This window comes from Bufo bufo, chromosome 2 (genome assembly GCF_905171765.1).
Source record: "Bufo bufo chromosome 2, aBufBuf1.1, whole genome shotgun sequence".
NCBI lineage: Eukaryota > Metazoa > Chordata > Amphibia > Anura > Bufonidae > Bufo > Bufo bufo.
This window is the reverse complement of record NC_053390.1, coordinates 436824187-436845685: the sequence shown is the minus strand read 5'-3', so window position 1 is coordinate 436845685 and position 21499 is coordinate 436824187. Positions and strand designations below refer to the sequence as shown.

The following is a 21499-nucleotide window of genomic DNA, read 5'->3' as shown; positions in this document are numbered from 1 at the left end:
TAGAGGGCATTCACATAATTGTAAGTGTTTTACGGTCTGCAAACTGTTTATCCGCAGTGCAGACTCAATGACTTCAATGGGTCTGTGATTCACATGTCCCAGTGAAGTATAGGACATCCGTGGCCACACAGATGCTCACCGCAAACCACATTCATAATGTGGTTGAGACTTTCAGTTGTGTTGTTCAGAGATAGGACTGATACACAGTTCCATAAAGTGTTTAGCCTTATTCTACTACTGATCACCATTATGGCAAGAACCACTCAACTATGTTGATGGTTCATTATTATAAGACATGAAGTCAGTCAATCCGGAAACTGGCTCTCTTGAGGACAGGAAAACCTCTGCTGCAGAGGATAAGTTCATTAGAGTTACCAGCCTCCGAAACGACAAGTTAACAGCACCTCAGATTACGGCCTACATAAATGCTTTACAGAGATCAAGTACCAGCACTGCCATAGCTATAGATTTCGCAGCGGTCGCAGTTGCTCATAGGGCCCCTTTGCCAGTGGCGCTGTATTTATGGAAGCGCTCAGTAATATGCAGGAGGTGGGGAAATGAAGCGCTCTGAGCGCTGTACTCTACTCTCCCTGCTTGCTCTTCTTGGGGGCCCTTGCTGCTGTGTCCTGGCTGCCTTCAGCGTCAGGACGTACAGAGTGCACTATGACCTGACACTGCAGGCAGTCAGGGGACTGTGCAGCACAGGCCCTGAGAAGAGAGCCTTGGCGAAACTGGAGAGTGGTGGCGGAGCGGGAGAGGATAGTTAATTTAATTTAAAGTCTGATCTGAGATCTGATTTGGGGGGTCTGGGAGGTCTAATGGGGGTCTGAGGTCTGATATGGGGGGATCTGGAGGTCTAATGGGGGTCTTATCTGAGGTATGATATTGGGGGGGTCCTGACATGGAGTTCCAATGGGGGTCTGAAAGGTCTAAATGGGGTCTGGTCTGAGGTCTGATATGGGGGGTCTGAAGGTCTAATGGGTGTCTGATCTAAGGTCTGATATGGGGGGGGGGTCTGACATGGAGGTCTCATGGGGTCTGGTCTGAGGTCTGATACATGGGGGGTCTGAGAGGTCTAATGGGGTCTGGTCTGAGATTGTGGTGCCAGATCTGTGTGGTGCCAGTATTTTCAGGGGGACTGTTTCTGCAATATACTATTGTGGGGGTAGCACAGCAGACACAGTATAGGAGGTGGCAGGGTGGGGTGTTCAGATGGTCGGAGACTGATGAAAAAAGTAGGAAACTAAGATGTCTGTTTGTTAAACTCTGCAGAGAGAAGAGATGGCTGAAATAAACCATCATGGTGGTCTGATCTGAAAGGAGAAGATGAGGAAAGAGAATATCTACATCAGAGGAGACACCACTGGATGTAAGAGGCATGTGGGGCTGTATTACCCTGTACTCTGTAGTACTGTATGCAATCTTTTCCAAATATGTCTTTAAAGAGGTTGCCCCCCTTGCCTTGCTTTTTTTTTTCGTACGAGCACTGCCTTCTTTGCTCTATTTACCTGCTCCACTGCAATTGCTGCGCCGAGCAGGTAAACAGAGCAAAAAAAGCAGCTCTCATATGAGCGCTGCCCAGTGGCGTAACTACCGGGGAAGCAGGGGAAGCGGCTGCTTCGGGGCCCGGACTGCCAAGGGGCCCGGCGCCCAGCTTGTGTGACAGTTTATTTTCAACTTAAATAGTTAATTAAAATTATCGATTCTCATCAGGGCCCCTGGATTAACAGCAGGCGCAGTGGTGGCGGCGGCCCCCCCCCCCCCCCCCTAAATATGTTGATCGGATCATGCTCACTCTTTGTCTTTATTCTGTGACCTCCTGTCTAATCTTATCTTACTGTCTCCTGTCCTGAAGTCTGCGCAGCGTGCAGGCTGCAGCCCCGCCCACATACTGTGATGAATGATTTTTCAAATGCAGGGAGCAGCAAGCGGCAGCAGTAAGTGACACTCAGTCACAGCCTGGCCCTGACAGGTCAGCGGTCAGGTCACAGAAGGCGGGAGAAAACAGTCAGGAGCAGGAGGACAGGAGCTGCAGTGCCAGTAGAGAAGAAGACGGCAGAGGCAGACGAGCCTGAGAGTCTGAGAGCAGCACCACATCATCAGGTCCAGTCCAGCAGACCAGTCCAGCACCCTGCACCAGCGGTCCAGCGCCCAGCCCAGAGCCAGAGTGTGAGTGTGGTAGTGGTACTACTACTAGTTAGTAAGTTGTAACTACTTTGTGACTGAGGTAAAGGAATATGGCTACTGTGGGGGCTGGGCCTGGGCCCTGGGGCAATAAAGGGGCATTGCATGTCATAACTAGTGTGTGGAGTTGTGGTGGAAACTAATGGAATGGGCCTTGGGGAATAATAACCAAATTTTACTGTGTGGGCACTGTGGGGGCAATAAGGGAGGTTGGGAGCACAACTACTGTGAAGGGGAAATAATAGAGCATAATAACTACTGTTTAGGGGTACTAAGGGGGGAATAACTACTGAGTGAGTGGGACGTCCAACGTTGTGTGGTGACTGTAGGCGTCTTACAATCCGCTGCTGAGGGAGGAGGGAGGGATTGTGGGGAAGTTGCTCTGGGCATTCATAAATTTGCTCTGGCTGGGGCCCATACATTTCTAGCAACTGTCTGCGCCTCCCTGGCCACTGTCTGAACCCCTGGGCCCTGGCCCTTATCTGTGCCCCCCTGCCTTTGTCTGCGCCCCTGGCCCCTGTGTGCACCTCCCTGGCCCTTATCTGCGCCTCCCTGGCCTGTGGGCTGTGCCCCTGGCCCTTGTCTGTGCCCCCCTCCCCCCGGCCATTTTTCTGTGCCGCCCTGACCTGTGCCCCCCTGCTTGCTGTTCTGCCATCTACTACTGCTTATTTTATTGCTCTTATATATGCAGAGGGTGTGCGCTTATATGTGCCATAATAACCACTAGTACATGGCAGAACTGCGGGCAGAAAGGGGAGGCTGCCATGTACTGCAAGCTATAGAAATTTTATATAAAGATAAATAAACCAAAAAAAAAAAAGTCTTCACTATTAAAATATAAAAAATACTAAAAACATAACCCCCCCTCCTCCCCAACACTCACACGCACACACCAAGCAAAAAATTTTTAATAAGGGCCCATGCACACGACCATACGCCCTCTGAAACATTCGGTCCTTGAGATGCATTGATCGTGTGTACGGGAGCGCACAGCTTCGTAGATTACTAAAACGTATGATTATGGGACAGTAGTCTCGCGCGCAGCCCAGCGCGCAATTAACCTATGATGCTGTGCGCTCCTGTGCACACAATCATTGCTGCTCTGGGACATATGGCTCGCAGCTCGCTCATGGACTGTATGTCTCGGAGGGCATACTGTTGTGTGCATGGGCCCTAACAATGATCAAAAAATTGCACACACCCCAAAAATGGTACCAATAAAAACTACAGTTCACTCACATAAATGCCCTCATAAAGCTCTGTAGACAGAAATATGAAAAACTTATGGATATCAGAAAATGGTGATGCAAAGAAAAAAGTATTTTTCTGAAAGGTTTTATTTGAACCCCTTCTACCCCAGAGGCTTTTTTTCCTTTTGCATTTTCGTTTTGTGCTCTCTGCCTTCCCAGAGCCTTAACTTTTTTTTTCCCATTAACATAGTTGTATGAGGGCTTGTTTTTAGCAGGACAAGTTGTACTTTCCAACGCAACCATTTAATATTGCATAAAATGTAGTGGGAAGTGGAAAAAATAAAATTTTACCACAGTTCTATAGTTTTTGTTTTTTCACTTGTGATCTTGATTCTCCAGGTCAGTATGAATCTGGCGGATACCACATATGTATAGTTTTTTTTTGTTTTCTTCTAATAGTATATTACAAAATATTTTTTTCTACCTTCTAGATTTCATTGCTTGGAGCAGTGCGTCGCCAGAACTTGAAGAGGAGAAGAGCACGTCAGTGAAGACTGCAGTCCAGTGAGAAAGATCCCAACAAGGGTGAGTAAGGCTGGCTTCAGAGCTGTGGACCCGAGTGTCTCCTTCTCAGCCTCTACATCTTAGTAAAATTAGAGGAGGAGAAGGATGGACTTCCGTGGCATCCGGCACTGGCCGCCAAGCTATATGGGATTTGGACTTGGAATGTGCAGGGTGTTGGAAGATGGCAGCAGCAGACTACTAAGAGAATCTCCTTAAAGGCTTTGTCAGTTTTTTTTCCTATTCATGACCTATCCATACAAGCGCTGCCTTCTCCTCATTGTTAACCTGCTTACCAACTGCAGTGAAGAGCAGTGTAATTGCTACTATGGCATCCACATTCACTTCTATGGGACATTACCCTACTACTCACTTGGACAGGAAGGAGCTGTCCCATTGAAGTGAATGCAGTTACGAGGGCAAGCAGGCAAACAATGAGGAGAAGGCAGTGCTTGTATGCGCTGCTTTCTCTTCAAACTGTTGATCAGCGGGGGGGCCGGTGTTATACAAATTATATAGAAAAAGGATGGCGTGGCAGCCTGGTCTGGTCTAGATCGTGACTTGCCAAAGGAGTGGGGTTTACACAGGAGGAGGGAGGTGCGAAGCGCGCTGGGGGGGCCCTTACAAAAATTTGCTGTGGGGCCCAGTCACTTCTAGTTACGCCCCTGGCGCTGCCTTCTCTTCAACCAGCTGATCGGCATGCGTGGACCCCCACAGATCTGATATTGATGACCTATTCTGAGGATAGATCATCAGTAGTGGAAAAAAAAAAAAAGGACAACCCCTTTAACAGTAGGTCTGGAGGGAATGGGTTGGGTTGAGAATTTGGCATGGGGGGACATTTCAACTTATACCTCAGGCAGCAGAAAGGCTAGATGCACCCCTGCCCCTTGACACAAAGCACTGAGAGAAGGGGGGGGGGGGGGCGACGACGACAAGACAAGCTGAACTCTTGCACCAGGGCCCATGAGCCTTTTGTACCAGATACATCTCAACATCAATTATTTAGAGGAGATTGTGAATCAGACTGTTAAGGTGGAATTGCAGCAAAGAAGCCGTTACAGGAAGCAAATAATTACTTGAGCCAAGAAACACAGGGAATGGATATTACACCAGTTGAAATCTGTAATTTGGACTGATGTGTCAGAATTTGAGATCTTTTATTCCAACCGCCATGTCTTTGTGAGATGCAGAAATGGTGAGTGATGGTTTCTACATTTGTGGTTGCCACTGTGAAGCATGGCGGAGGATATATGATGGTGTGGGGGTGATTTTATTTTTTAATTCAAGGCACAATTAACCGGCATGGCTACCACAGCGCTCTGCAGCGTCATCCCATCTGGTTTGCATTTAGTGGGACCAACATTTGCTTTTCAACAAAACAATGACTCCAAACATACCTCCAGGCTATGTAATGGCTATTTGACCAAGAAGGAGAGTGATGGAGTGCTGCACCAGATGACATGGCCTTCACAATAACCCAACATTAACCCAAATGAGATGGAGAAAACAAGTTCTCAGCACCTCTGGGAACTCTTTCGAGATGGTTGCAAAACCACTCCAGAAGACTACATCCTGAAGCTGACTGAAAGAATGCCCAGAGTGTGCAAAGCTGTCAAACAAAAAGAAGGCTACTTTAAAGAATCAAAAATATAAAACATATTCTAGTTAAACACATTTTTTTTGCTTACTACTTAATTCCATATGTGTTCCTCCATCATTTTCATGTCTTCAATGTGAATTTTCAATGTAGAAAACAAACCTGGAATGAAAAGGTGTGTCCAAACTTTTGACTGGTACTGTATGTCGTTTTGGGGTTTTGTTTTGTTTTTTGCTTCTAGCTAAGAGTACTTTCACACTAGCGCTTTTCTTTTCCGGTATTGAGTTCCGTCCTAGGGGCTCAAATCCGGAAAAGAATTGATCAGTTTTATCCTAATGCATTCTGAATGGAGAGTTATCCGTTCAGGATGCATCAGGATGTCTTCAGTTCAGTCTTTTTGACTGATCAGGCTTTTCAGAAAACCGTAGCATGTTGTATTTTTACCTCCGGCCAAAAATCCTGAACACTTTGACTGAACGCCGGATCCGGTCTTTTTCCTATTGACTTGCATTAACGCCGGATCCGGCGCTGTGTGTTCAGTCAAACCGGATCCGGCTTTTGCATGTTAAACCCGAAAAATGTGAAAAAAAAGTTAAAGTCCATAAATGGCAGGTCCGTTTTTTCCAATGCATTTTTTCATTGTGATCAAAATCCTGATCAGGATTTAAATGTAATGCGTTTTCACACGTTTTTCCGGATCCGGCGGGCAGTTCCGGGGTCTGAATTGAACGCCGGATTAAAACAACGCTAGTGCGAAAGTAGCCTAACAGAGGTTGATGTCAGACTGTAACACAGTTATCATTTTCTCATGGCACCGTGTGCTCTCTCTGCTGAGCAGAAACAGTCAGATACTACTTATTGATATATGGTCTATGAGACGCTGGATGACAACTCCCATGAGCACTCTAATCCCTCAATACAAGGGCAGAAATGCCACCTGGGCAAACTATGCAGCTGTACAAGAGTCCTGAGGGGAGAAGAGGCCTGCTCTGCTCACTGTCACATTGGGGCTTGAAGGGGGGGTGAATTTACATTTAAGTTAAAACTAGATAGGGACACATACCCTAATCTGTTTTTATTTTCTGATTATAGATTTATTTATTCTATCACAATAGTCTGGAGGGGACCTCATCGACTTCTATGGGAGAGTTTTCTAGAAATGCTCTGTGACTTGTGCAGAGGTCATTGTACAAGGAAAGAATAGATAAGCTTTCAGTCACCTATTGTGAATAGTGGTTCCTATGTTATCTATACACATCATTGCAGGCAGGATTAGAATGACAGACTAGCAGGTAACTGCAGTAACGTGATCTGTACAGACAGAGAAGTTGTGCCTATTGTTAAGCCTAGTGGCCAGGGTGTAAACTGCAGGATTTTATGGTTTTTGTTTAAATATAGATATTGACATGGATAATTAAATATAACACAATCATAATTCTGTACAAGAGGCAGTTGCACTGTTACTGTAGTGCTGGAGCCAGCACTGGGCAAAAGTCAGCTTAACCTGTTACGGACAGGTGTACGCCCTGATGTCCTGGTACTTAAGAACACAGGGCGTACCTGTACGCCCTGCATATTTCCGATCACCACCGCGCGGTGGGCGGTGATCGGAACCCGGTGCCTGCTCAAATCATTGAGCAGGCACCCGGGGCCAATGCGCCGGGGGGTCCTGTGACCCCCCGTGTAGGCGATCGCAGCAAACCGCAGGTCAATTCAGACCTGCGGTTTGCTGCGTTTCCGGGTTATTCGGGTCTCTGAGGACCCGATAACCCGGAACAGGATGGTGATCGGTGGTGTGATAATACACCACCAATCACCATCCTGCAATCCTGAGAGGTGATGGTAACATCACCTCTCAGGATCGCCTCCGATTGGTTCGCTGCAGGGGCGGGAGGTTCAAATTAGAGCAGCGCTCCTCTCCTCCTCCTTTTCAGTTCGGGAGCCCGAGGAGAGAGGAGCCCTGCACGTCGCCGGATTTCAGCACCCCCATCTGTCCAGGCATCACCCCATCTGTGCCCCAGCACCCCCTATCTATGCAATCAGGTACTTAGGGAAAGGTTGGGTTAGGCAGGGATATAAAGGGAAAGTTAGTGGAAGTAAAAAAAAAAAAAACTGTTTGCTATTGCATCACCCTAAATCGGGTGTCTGGGGTCCACAGCACAGCTGTGTGACCCTAGACCCCCCCCAGGGGTGCTGCAGCTTGCCCCCCTGCCCTCCCCCCTCCCCCCACAACTTTTTTGGGGCGCAGGCAGTTTTTTAGTTTTTTTTTGTGCGTACGCTGACTGTGTCCGGCCACTGTTAGCGCATCGCACACCCCACCGCTGATCAACTTCGGACGGTTGTTCAGCGATTTAGAATTTAATTTAATTTTTTTTATAATTTTGCCCTTTTTTTAGTTAGTCTTTTTTTTGTCTGTTAGGTTTAGGGTAAGTTCGCGAACACCCGTGCCCCCACACACTCGCACACCGAATAAAGATTTTACATGCACGCACACACACACGCAGACACACACTCCCCTATGGCCCGCCGGATGTTCTCGGCCGAGGAGGCATATGCCCAGCTTGCCTCCGAGTCCGAGAGTCCTAGTGAGGACGAGGATGACCCCACTTTACTGTTGTCATCCGCGTCCTCCTCATCATCTAGCGATGATGATGAGCCCCCAAGGCGGAGCAAGGGGACCGCCATGCTAGGGACCCTGTGGCCCATCCTTGTCACGAGGGTGTCAAGAGCCACGCCTGACTCCGTTATACCCAGGGTCAGGAAGTCGCAGCGGGTGGCTGCGCGCTCTAGGTAGTAAGATTGTGCTGTTTCTTTATGGTAGCTTTCTGGGTTTGCCTTGCAACCCTTTTTGGCTCACTCAGGGATCCGTAGCTCCTTCTCCTCAGCTGTTTCTTGTCCAGCACTCCCAACCTCCTTATATTCCCCTCTCACACTTCTCTGGTTGCCAGATATAGAGCTTCCTGCCTGGACTTCTATACTGACCCACTGGAGCTGTGTAACTGTGTTCCCTGGTTGTTGTTCCAGAACGTTACCCTCCGGATCCCTTTTGGGCCTTCGTGGTCTGCTGTTGTCGCCCACCTGGGATTATATGTTTGTCTGTATTGTCTGTCCTCTCCTTGGTGTTTTCCTTTAGTGTCAGTGGTGCGGACTAGTGATCCCACCGCCCCGTTCACTACACAGGGCTCATCTTAGGGAAAGCCAGGGTTTAGGCACGTGATCGGCGTACGGGTGAGGAACCCGTCTAGGGACGTCAGGGCAGTCAGGTGCCAGCCGCAAGGTGAGTCAGGGGTCACCACCTTTCCCTCTCCCTTGGACAGGGCCTTCCCATTTCCCTCCCTTTGCGTGACGCCGGTCATTACAATCCTAGTACGAGCAGCTCTGGGGCTCGTACTAGTTTTCCGGCCCACCAGTTAAATCCATCGGAGCCCCCTGCCGGTGAACTTGTCTGGTGTACCCCAGAGCGATTTGAGCCCGTGATTCCTGATTTTGTAGGCCAACCAGGAATCCATATTTCCACAGTGGGCTTCACTGAATACGACTATTTTAGTCTTTTTTTCAGTGACCACTTTGTAACTCTAATGGTGGAGCAAACAAACCTGTACGCCCAACAATTTTTTGCTCAACACCCGGGCTCCTTTTTGGCTAGGCCCGGTGGCTGGACCCCGGTCAGTGCAGCCGAGATGAGGACATTTTGGGGCCTCGTGCTGCACATGGGCCTAGTCAAGAAACCTAGTGTCAGGCATTACTGGAGTGGGGACGTCCTCTACCAGACCCCACTTTACAGTACGGCCATGACACGTACCCGGTTTGAGGCCATCCGGAAATGACTGCATTATTCAGATAATGCAGTATGTCCCCCCCAAGGTGATCTTTCCTATGACCGCCTGTACAAAATCAGGCCGGTCATCGATCACTTTGGGGCCAAATTTCTACAGGCCTATGTACCTGGAAGGGAGGTCGCGGTTGATGAGTCTCTCATTGCGTTCAAGTGGAAACTCATTTTCTGCCAGTATGTTCTCAAGCCATATAATGCCATGCGCAAAACCCAGGCATGGTACAAAAAAGTTGCGGTCTACTTGGTGCAGATTGCCTTGTACAACTCTTTTGTGCTGTCCCGGAGCACTGGCAACACAGGGACATTCCTTCAGTTCTATAAGGCAGTCCTCAAGGCCCTGATCTTTTCTGACCGGGAAAGAGCAGGCCGGAGTACCTCTGGAACTGGAGGCGCCCGGATCGTCCCTGGCCAACACTTTCCAGGTGTGGTCCCCCATACTGGAAAGAAGGGACGGACCCAAAAAAAGTGCAGAGTGTGTCGCAGGAGGGGGATACGGAAGGACACCACTACTCAGTGTGACACGTGCCCCGATCATCCGGGCCTCTGCATTGACGGTTGCTTCAGGGAGTACCACACTTCCATGGAGTACTAAATTTATATCCCAATTTAGCCACTGACAATCGGATAAAAAACTGGTTCTCAGACTTGAGACACTAAAACAAAAAAAATAAATTTCAAAAATATATTAGGTATTGCCGCGTCCGTAATAATCTGCTCTATAAAAATACCCCCCAACCCTTCAGATGAACACGGTCAAAAAAATAAAATAAAAACGGTGTAAAAAAAGGTATTTTTTTTTTCACCTTACATCACAAAAATTGTAATAGCAAGCGATAATATAGTGTAAAACATAAATAAATTTAAAAAAAGTAGACATATTAGGTATCGCCGCGTCCGTAAGAATCTGCTCTATAAAAATACCCCCCCCAACACCTCAGATGAACACGGTAAAAAATAATAATAAAAACGGTGCAAAATTATTATTTTTTTGTCACCTTACATCACAAAAATTGTAATAGCAAGCGATCAAAAAGTCATATGCCCCCCAAAATAGTGCCAATAAAACCGTCCTCTCTTCCCACAAAAAATCAGCCCCTACTTAAGATAATCGGCTAAAAAAAAAAAAAAAAAAGACTCTTAGACTATGGAGATGCTAAAATGTTTTTTTTGGTTTATAAAAAGATAATATAGTGTAAAACATAAATACGTTTTAAAAAAAGTAGACATATTAGGTATCGCCGCATCCGTAAGAATCTGCTCTATAAAAATACACCCCCAACCCCTCAGATGAACACGGTAAAAAAAAAAACGGTGCCAAAAAAGCAATTTTTGGGCAAATTTTCAATTTTTATCAATTTTTTTCCAATGACAAAGTAAGGGTTAACAGCCAAACAAAACTTAATATTTCTTACCCTCATACCGCAGTTTACAGTAACACTGTAAACTGCTGTATGACCAAACGGCAGGGCGCAGAAGGAAAGGAACTCCGTATGGTTTCTGGAAGGCAGATTTTGTTTGGCTGTTAAGCCTTGATTTGTTACTGAAAAAAAGAATTAAAATGGAAAATTTGCCAACAAAATTGAAATTCTCTAATTTCCTCTCCATTTGCCAATAACTCTTGTGCAACACCTAGGGGTGCATCAGGGGGGCTTCAAATGGGACATGGTGTCAAAAAACCAGTCCAGCAAAATCTGGCTTCCAAAAACCATACGGCACACCTTTCCCTCTACGCCCTACTGTGTGCCCGTACAGTAGTTTACGGCCACATATGGGGTGTTTCTGTAAACTACAGAATCTGGGCAATAAATATAGCATTTTGTTTGGCTGTTAACCCTTGCTTTGTTACTGGAAAAAATGGATTAAAATGGAAAATTTGCCAAAACATTTTAATTCTCAAATTTCATTCCCATTTGCCAATAACTCTTGTGCAACACCTAAAGGGTTAACGACGTTTGTAAAATCAGTTTTGAATACCTTGAGGGGTGTAGTTTCTAGAATGGGGTCATTTTTGAGTGGTTTCTATTATGTAAGCCTCACAAAGTGACTTCAGACCTGAACTGGTCCCTAAAAATTGGGTTTTTGAAAATTTCTGAAAAATTTCAAGATTTGCTTCTAAACTTCTAAGCCTTGTAACATCCCCAGAAACTAAAATGTCATTCCCAAAATGATCCAAACATGAAGTAGACGTATGGGGAATATAAAGTAATAACTCTTTTTGGAGGTATTACTATGTATTATAGAAGTAGAGAAAGTGAAACTTGGAAATTTGCAATTTTTTCAAAATTTTTTCAAAATTTGGTATTTTTTATAAATAAAAAAGAATTTTTGTCAACCAGCTGACATCACTGCCCTCCATGTGAATACAGCAAAGGAACATTCATCTACCGGTAACTGACTTGTACTCTGTGTAATCCTGTTTGTACCATATTACCCGTATTTGTAACCACTGTATATATTCTTAGTGTATATTGTGTTATCTTGTATGCCCTTAAGGCGATTAAATATATAATTTAATCTTGTGCTGTCTTGTATCTCAATCACGAATCCCCACGTCCGTGTTTGGCCTAGTTATAAGCTATCGCGGGATGGTTTCTCACCCTATATATTCCCGTTAGCGGACCGGGCTTATATCAAACGAGAAGCTGGTGGCAGATTACCCGGGCTGAGAAAGTGCTGTTTCACTGTGGCAGTGAAAAGACTCTCTGAGCTTGTTGCCTCTCTGTGCCCGCGTGGTCAGGAGGTGTCTGTGTAAACTGTACCAAGCGGACCTTACATGCTCCTCCAGGAGGGCATAACTTCAAGTCTTGGTAACCAGGGACCATACCGCATCTCGTGAGCTCGACGTAGTTGACGTCAAGCAGGCACGAGGGGTGGTATCCCTCACAGGACTGTTTATATTTTAGATTATTTAATAAATTTGCCTCTCAATGTCCACAGAAGAATACAACAAAATATTTATTTCTCCAAGTTTTTGTTGATGGGGTTGCTCCTCAAATTCCACAAGGAATTTTGCATTGAGGAAAAGAAAAATGTTGTGCATTATGTGGTTAAAAAAAAAAAAAAACTGTTTAAATGTACGAGTAAATAAAGTTTAGTCATTTTTTTTTATTAAACCTCATCCATGTTGCCCATGTACAGTGCTGTAAAAAAGTATTTGTCCCTTCCCAATTTCTTCTATTTTTGTATATTTGTCACAATGAAATAGGGACAAAACCTGTAAAACTGTGGCAGAAATGTGTTTTTTTTAATTCCACCCTATTTAGATTTTTTTCACTGCTTCCCACTACATTGCATGCCATATTAAAGGGTTTCTGTCACCAGAATTAACCCTATTAAACTGGCTGACATTAGCGATGTGCTAATGTCAGCAGACCCTAACTCTACTATTCTTATGCTTATTGATGGCCCCCTTACTGCACAATTTTGACTTTGATTATATGCAAATTAGCCTCTGGGAGCAGGGGGGGCATTGCTCCTGCTGCTAGAGGCTCCGTTCTTCCACCTCATGTCACGCCCTGCCGTCCTTGATTGACAGGGCCAGGCAGCGTTCGTCTCCTCCTGCCAGCCTTGTGTGCTGGGTAAACGGCACTGCGCAGAGGCAAGATTTATCCGGCCTACAGGGCCGGAAGAAGAAAACGAACGCTGGCTCTGTCAATCAAGGATGGCAGGGCGTGACATGAGCTGGGAGAACGGAGCCTCTAGCAGCCCCCCTGCTCCCAGAGGTTAATTTGCATATCATCAAAGTTAAAATTGTGCAGTAAGAGGCGCATCAATAAGCATAAGAATAGTAGAGTTATGGTCTGCTGACATTAGCACATCGCTAATGTCAGCGAGTTTAATAGGGTTAATTCTGGTGACAGAAACCCTTTAAATGGTGGCATTAGAAAGTACAATTTATCCCACAAAAGAAGTGAATGTAAAAATAAAAACGTTATGACTCCATCAAGACAGGAAAAAAAAAAAAGAAAAAAAAAAAAACTTCTGGTATTCAAGGGGTTAATATACTGCCACTTTACAATCTAGCATTGTGGCCACACAGTCGAAAAAGCTGTCTTTTAGATCAATTTTCTAAATTATGCCTGGGTAGGAGCTGGCATGAGATGCTTCTTTTTTGCGACATATAGAAGAGTCGCAAAACATAAATGAGCCATAATCCTGGTCTAATCTGATGAAGCTGTAGTGGATGATGAGATATGGAGCCTGAAAGTCAAAAATTCAAAACATTGTTACCCTTTTGCGCGTCAGTAGACCTCTCGACTCCCACATACACGTTTGGTTTGGCCAAACGCGTAGTCTGTTGGAAAAGGGAGAAAAGCACTGCCAGACACTTCTGGAAGCAGCTTATCTCCTGGAACAACAAAGCGATCATGTGAAAATATTTATTTCACCGGATCCTTCTCTCCCAGACAAAATCTGTCAAGGGGCAGTCAGGAGCTCCCCAAACACATTCAACTGTCGCCAAACCCTTCATTCTTAGCCGGGTTGGCCACCAACACGCTAATGTTTAAGGAGGCCTTTAATCTAAATGTCAGAAATCGCGGCGCTGAGCTGCAGTTTACGCCGTGGGTTTTCATTTGGACCGGCTCTAGGTTTAGCTTCATTGAATGGAGCTTAACTGCAAGCTCCTGCTGTGGTTTTGCTAGGGGTCTGTGCAGTAATCCCACCAAGAATGAACCTGTGCTTTCTTGGCACAGTGTTGAAAACTGCTTGGCAAAATCCTCAGATGCATGAAGTGGAGTGGCTTCCCAATGGAGACAGTGCTGAATCCGTGCTGAAACCTGTGCCCAAAATCCTCATTCTGAACCTAACCTAAGGCTGTCCATATATGATCAAGTTTTCAGCGTTTGATCAGTGATTTCCTTCAATGATTCCAAGCCAAAACCAGTAGTGGCTACACAGAGATATGGTATAATGGAAAGATTTACACATCTGCTTTTTTGATCCTCACTTGGTTTTGGCTCACAATCACTGATGGAAATCACTGATCAAAAGAGGCCTTAGAGCATTATCTAAGTTCCACCCTCAGTTTCCCCGACCCCCCTTCTTCCCCCTTCTTCCCCCTTTAACCCTTGAACTGGTATGTGGAATCTGCTGCAGGTGAACCACTAGGTCGAGGTCAAGGCAGGCAGAGTTCGTTCAGTCTGACACTTAGGCAATTAGGTAGCAGTCAGGTCAGGCAGCACAGGGTCAAATCCGATAAACAGACTGAGGTCGGGCACAGGAAATCATAGAATAATAGCGCACCTTCTCAGGACTAGACAAGCTAAGACTATTGCACATACACCCTTCCTCATGGGGTTTGCCTAAAATAGCCCAGGATCTGGTTGCACATGCGGTGGCTCTTTAAGAGTCACTGAGAGTGCATGCACCCTTAGGAAGCAGGGACTAGCAGACAGAAAACAGCATAGTGTGGGACCATAGTGGAAATACACTGGTGCAGAGCACCATCTAGAGAGTGCTGCAAGAGAGGTGCCACCAAAAGCAGTGAGAAGCTGATGGCTCCAGACCACTTGCATTACACCCGCTAGTGTAGCTGCTCCAAAAATGCACCAAATTGTGTAAAATGCTGGCACAATTTACAAGGTCTAGGTGCACTCACATTAGTAAATTGGGCCAATTTGTTTTGAAAGGTGTGTGACTTTTCCTTAGCCCTAGTTCACACTTTAGTGATTTGGTCAGTGATTTTCATCAGTGATTGTGAGCCAAACCAGGAGTGAAACCTACACAGAGATAGGGTATAATGAATAGATTTGCACCTATTCTGCATTTTTGACCCGCACCTGGTTTTGGCTCACTGATGGAAATCACTGACCAAATTGCTGAAATGTGAACTAGGCCTACAGTGATTATACTTTATCTGTAAAATAATATGTTATATATAAAATAAAAGGCACTCACCTGTCTCTTTACAGAGTTTAGCATACAGTCCAACTGCAATCATCAGTCCACTAGCCACCTGGAAGAGTGGTATATCAATGTCAGAGTGTTGTGTGGCTATATAGTCTCATGTTCTACATCTTCATTACTTCCAATTCTTAGTAGTGGGCCCTTTTCTGTTAAGACACTATAGCCAGTATGGCTGAATTATATAACTATCGTATTAGTCGCTAGAGGAGACGTTAAATGTTACAATATGAATTTGATATACTAAAAGTTTGCAAAAGTAAAACTGTCAGATGTCCAACGGTCCTTGAAAACAAACTACATTGGATGTATAAACAAATACATAATTCTCGCATGTAAACTTTCTGGCCAGTTTTGCGCTAAAATGTTTAACTTTTTTGTAACTTTTTACTCTTTCCCGCCATCCTCACATAAAATGGGCAGAAGCAGGCAAGCCCCACACATGAAACCTGCGAAATTTACCAATATATGCTGCAGAAAACTGGCATACATTATACCTGAAATCTATGCTAGCTTTCCTGCTGGCATAGATTTCATTTTCTGGCACACGGGACTCGCAATGATGCACCAGAATTATTACCTCTTTATAATTTTGGCACATCGTACACCAACGGGATTTGATATTAACACTGGAGTAAAAATATGCCATTCTTAATACTGTGGATTCCCACCAATATGTTCAAAAGAGGTATAAGTTACTAACCCACCCGAGTATGCAATGCATATGTAGACAGATATTTCATTAACACCAAAGATGCTAGAGACCAATGGCATTGGTCACCAAATGCAATACCATTGACAAATATGTATGCTTTACAAAGAGAATGCAATGAACCACTGATAACACATCCCACATGTACAACTATCAGTTACTGAAAGCAATCTATGTATGCACAGACAGAGAATGCTATCAATCACTGATAACACCTCCCCATGTACAACTATCAGTGACTGACAGCTATCTATGTATATACACTTACACAGAGAATGCTATCAATCACTGATAACACCTCCCCTGTGTATAACTATCAGTGACTGACAGCTATTTCTATAGAAATGCTTACACAGAGAATGATATCAATCACTAACACCTCCCCTGTGTACAACTATCAGTCACTGACAGCTATCTATGTATACACACTTACACAGAGAATGCTATCAATCACTGATAACACCTCTCCAGTATACAACTATGAGTGACTGACAGCTATCTATACATACACACTTACACAGAGAATGCTACCAATCACTGATAACACCTCCCCTGTGTACAACTATCAGTCACTGACAGCTATCTATGTATACACACTTACACATAGAATGCAATCAATCACTGATAACACATCCCACATGTACAACTATCAGTGACTGAAAGCAATCTATGTATACAAACTTACACAGAGAATGCTATCAATCACTGATAACACCTCTCCCATATACAAATATCAGTGACTGACAGCTATCTATGTATACACACTTACACAGAGAATGCTATCAATCACTGATAACACCTCCCCTGTGTATAACTATCAGTGACTGACAACTATTTCTATAGAAATGCTTACACAGAGAATGCCATCAATCACTGATACCACCTCTCCCATATACAAATATCAGTGACTGACACCTATCTATGTATATACAATTAGACAGGGAATGCCATCAATCACTGATAACACCTCCCCTCTGTACAACTATTAGTGACTGACAGCTATCTCTGTATACACACTTACACAGAGAATGTTATCAATCACTGATAACACCTCCCCTGTATACAACTATTAATGATTGACAGCTATCTATGTATACACACTTAAACAGAGAATGCTATTAATCACTGATAATACCTCCACAGTGTACAACTATCAGTGACTGACAGCTTTTTATGTCTCATTTTTCCATACACCTGACTGATTAACTTTTATTAACTCTTTTTTTTTTAACATTTCTTTATTGATTTTACATTATTTTTCCTCATGTATGACATCATTGACATATCAAAAATCATGTCAATTTTACATCAATGTTTGACATTAGTATCAAGGAAATCAATAAACAGTAAACAAACATACTTATGCGCTAAGTACAATTGTCAATGTAACAAAATTGGAACATCCAATTATATAACCGCCTCTGGGCAAGTTAAGTTCAGAAAAGAGGATAAATACCTACAGCGATATAAACTGGTATGCTAGTGTAACAGAGCTATTATTTGCCACAGCTAATTGTAATATTACTATGTTTTCTGTGGCATTACATTGTATGTAAACCTACTGTATTATCGAAAGTTACAGCTATTAGAATGCACTCTAGTACTTACATGATAAACTCAGCTCTGCTACATGTACATAATACGCCTGTCATGCTAGTGTGTGGGAGGCCTACTCTAAGTTGAATGTATCGTAGCTAATGTTTGATGTTTAAAAAAATCATTAATTCTGTTTACTCACCCAAAAAATATAGCAGGAAACAAATAAAGAATACTTCACCACCTGGCTGGTCCTCATTCTTTAAGTGGTCCGTGATCTCTGAAGATGGTACCTGTAGCCTTTCTGTAAAATGTAATGAGGTGGTATGGAGAGACATTGTATTAACCTCTGAGAAAGGGAGGAGTGAGGAAATCTCCAGACTTGTATGATCTTGTCATGTATGCAGCATTCATCCTCGCTCTTCTACATGCTCTGATTTGTAACAGCAGTTCCTGTACTGCCATTGACTGGTTTACACTGAAAATATTAAAATCATTAATAAAAAATCTATGGAAACCTATACTTTATTATAAAAAGTTACATGTACATCATGTACCACCTAACGTACACAAATATGTATAAGTGTTATAGACACCCCAACAACAAGACAACTAACCTACTACTTCCTGTGTGCATACTAAGAGGAAGCATGCGACTAGAAATTATTGTGTAATACTGTATAGCGTTTCCTAAACCATTGAGGCACACGGAACCCTATGCTAGCTACACAACTTGCTTCTTTTACCTTACCATCTACATACAAGACGCGTAGAACACACTACAGATACATACATTTAAAGACAGCTCAATTGCTTATGTCCCTCATGTTCTGGCAGTTGGAGCAGAATGGACCAGTGTAGCAGGGCACAGTTAATAAAACGCAATGTTACTGTTCAGATTATGCTGATGGTGACTTCCCACAGACACACTCTTTAGACTAGTGGACTTCTGGGGTTTCTTAAAGGGGTTGTCCCATCTTAGACATAGGTGGGGGTCCCCAGAAGTGAGTGGAGAGCAGCCGCACATGTGGTCTCAGAGGTGGCTCCCACTCCTATCTGACTTTGATGGCATATCCTAGTCATATGCCAACAAAGTCTGAGATGACACAACCCTATAATACTCACAAATGCAGACTGGATTGGCTGCTTTGGCTGCATACTAAGACCCTCTGCATTGCTTTTTCTATTCAGTGTGCTAGTACCATCTTCTACACTTCTTTTCTGGTTGAAACTTCTCCTGACCCCTTCACGGGGCCTACTTGCGACTCCTAAAGCCAGTTCCTACTCCAGGACTGTTTCGCGACCCATATACTGGCCGTAGTCTTGTTTTTGTCTAGTAGACTGGTAACCATCTAATAATCTCCACAGTGGGTAGAACAAATGTTGACTTTATAGTCACCATGAGCACTCAGATTTTTAGGAGGTTATTTGTTGCTTAAATGCAAAATCAAGAATTTTTTTGTGTAGTCTTCCTTAAAACATTCCTACCATTATGTTGGTGTTGCGTTTGTGAAACTCTTTTCCATAGCTGGCTGTCCTGCTGATTTTGACATCCCACAGCATACTGCTCCTGGCTGTGTCACCTCTCTCTGCTCTCAGGGAACAGGGAAGATTAGAGAGTGGAAAAGGAAGAAAGTATCCAAGTCTTCATGGGTAGAACACACATTCTGTTCTGTATCACAGCATAGACAGGTAGAAGGGCTCACATGGCAGTCTGAGTATAGACAGACAATGCAGGGAGGGGGAGTTACATACTACTCAACATCAGTGTCTATCAGCATAAAGCAAAGTAGATTCCTCTTAGGCTGTAGGAGGGGAAAGCAGTATAGGAATAAAGTTGTGCTGAAACATGAGAGCTAGCAAAGGCAGCAGCATCCTGGATGCACAGAACTCACATAATGCATATCTCTGGCTAGGATCATATCTGCATTGGAGGTTCAATTGCAGATTCTTTCATTTTTGTCCAAAAAAAGTATAACATGCGCACAATTTTTTTCTGCTGAAATAATAGACACCATGATGGAACGTGACAGATGCCATAATAAGTCATTGGGTCTGTATGGCGCCATTGGTGTCCATCGTGTGAATGATCTAGCACGTACAATTTCCAGTTTTCTGCTCCTTTGATGGAATAAAAAAACAAAAATGTCAACCTAGCCTTGCTGGGAGGAAAATGCCCACATGAGAAAAGATTGCAACTAGAGTCAAGCTGTAAACTGCATACTATAGGGTCTGAAAATCAATGAAGAAATACATATTGCAGCCTGAAATATAGTGCAACTTTTTAACTCAAGGTAAACAAATGGAAAAGTATATTGTTCCATGTCAAAAATGTCCTTGACTTAAAAGGGGTGTCTGGGTTCAGTGCTGAACCCGAACATATCCCCATCTTCACCCCTCTGGCCCCACTAACATGTGCATCGGGGCATTTCATGCTCTGATGCTCTCCCTTGCCCTGCGCTGTATCGCGCAGGGCTAGGTCTTTTTTGTCTGCTTTGGTACACTGCTAGGTGGAGGATTACACTCAGCAGTGTTCCCGGTGACGTCACCGGCTCTGATGGGTGGGCTTTAGCACTGCCCTAGCCATCTTACAGGCTAAAGCCCGCCCATTAGTGCCGGTGATGTCACCGGGCTCACTGCTGGGCAGAAGCCTACATCTAGTCCCTATGGAGAGCCTGGTACGTCACCGGATCTCCTAAAAATGCCTTTGACCTGCGCAATTCAGTGCAGGGCAAAGGAGAGCAAAGGAGCATAAAATTTCTGTGACTTAAAACAGGGAATTGTCATCCTAAACAGCCACAGTCTAATCATCAAGCTGATTAAGAAAGACTTTATTTCCATTGCCAAGAGCTATTGCTGTCATACCTGTATCATTGTTGTAAATGCGCAATGCTTTTTTTCTATTATCAGGAAAGGGAGACATGTCTAAACAAGACAGGCCTAAATTTAAATGTCAGCACAGTGTCTTCAGTATATGATATTTCCTAATCTGTAAAATAACATAATCTGGATCTGTCTGGAATATTAAAGGAGTTTTCTGCAAAGCCACCTAGGTCCTGCAAAGCCACCTAAAGTGTAACTGTTGTTACAGTTTATGTCTAATATAGTATAGGGACAATGGTGTTAAACACTTTTGTAATAAACTTTATTAGGGAAAGATGTTTCTTTGTACTAGAAAACGAGGTGTAATGAGTCTTTTTAGGAAACCTCTTACTGAGTACTGCTAAGGAGAGTCTGACCAGTGTTCTACTGAGTGCTGAAGACCTCTTTTAACAAGTCAGATAGGCAGGGATTGGCAGTGATAGGACAGATATATATAGTTAGGGACTGGGGTAGTGACAAGAGGCAAGCTGGAAGCCTCTGTATGTTACACACAGGCATCTTCAGTGCTCAGTAGAAGTGAAGACAGAAGTTGATCTCTCCTTAGCAGCTCTCAGTATACGCTGTTTTCTAGTCAAAAGAAACATCTTTAAAACAGTGGTTAAAATTGACTTTCCAACTAAGCTTTCCAACTATGTTTTCAATCACGTTTTCAACCAGATACAGCGGGGGTTGCCCTCCTCTAACGGGAGATAGGATGCCAGGCTGTTTTACCAGCGCTCCGATCTCTCCTTGGGGGAAGGCTCCCACTGGGCTAGAATACACATTAAAGAAATATTATCTGAAATATTATCTGACACAATACAAGCCCTGAACTATCTACTAGTTCCTCTCCCACGATCCGTATACACTCCGCCTCTTTTATTGCTCTTTTATCATCTCTTCATTATATATATTTTTTACATTCATATTTTTTATATTCCTATTTGTATTCGTATTTACATTGGGTCATTGATTACAGTTCAGTATATTCCTGTGTACACTTTTATATCATGCTTTTATATTAGTCTTTTTACATCATGTTTTTATATCATGTTTTTTATAACATGTCCTTTTATATCATGCTTTTGTACATTATGTATATGCTTACTATATAA

At 43.9% G+C, this 21499-nt stretch overlaps 1 protein-coding gene across 2 annotated transcripts in view; it reads right to left on the bottom strand.

Annotated features, from left to right (window-relative positions):
- The window catches only part of LOC120989383 (tetraspanin-33-like), a 37068-nt gene extending 19172 nt beyond the window's left edge, over positions 1–17896 (bottom strand). Inside the window, exons 1-2 of one of the 2 annotated variants that reach the window (XM_040417452.1) lie at positions 17725–17896; positions 15269–15326 (exon numbers count right to left, since the gene is read on the bottom strand). In XM_040417452.1, the coding sequence (XP_040273386.1) occupies positions 15269–15326; positions 17725–17781 (115 nt within the window). In that variant the 5' untranslated portion in view covers positions 17782–17896. The remainder of the gene's footprint in view (positions 1–15268; positions 15327–17724) is intronic. The other variant, XM_040417453.1, reaches the window with a different exon arrangement.
- Positions 17897–21499: the final 3603 nt, after the last annotated feature.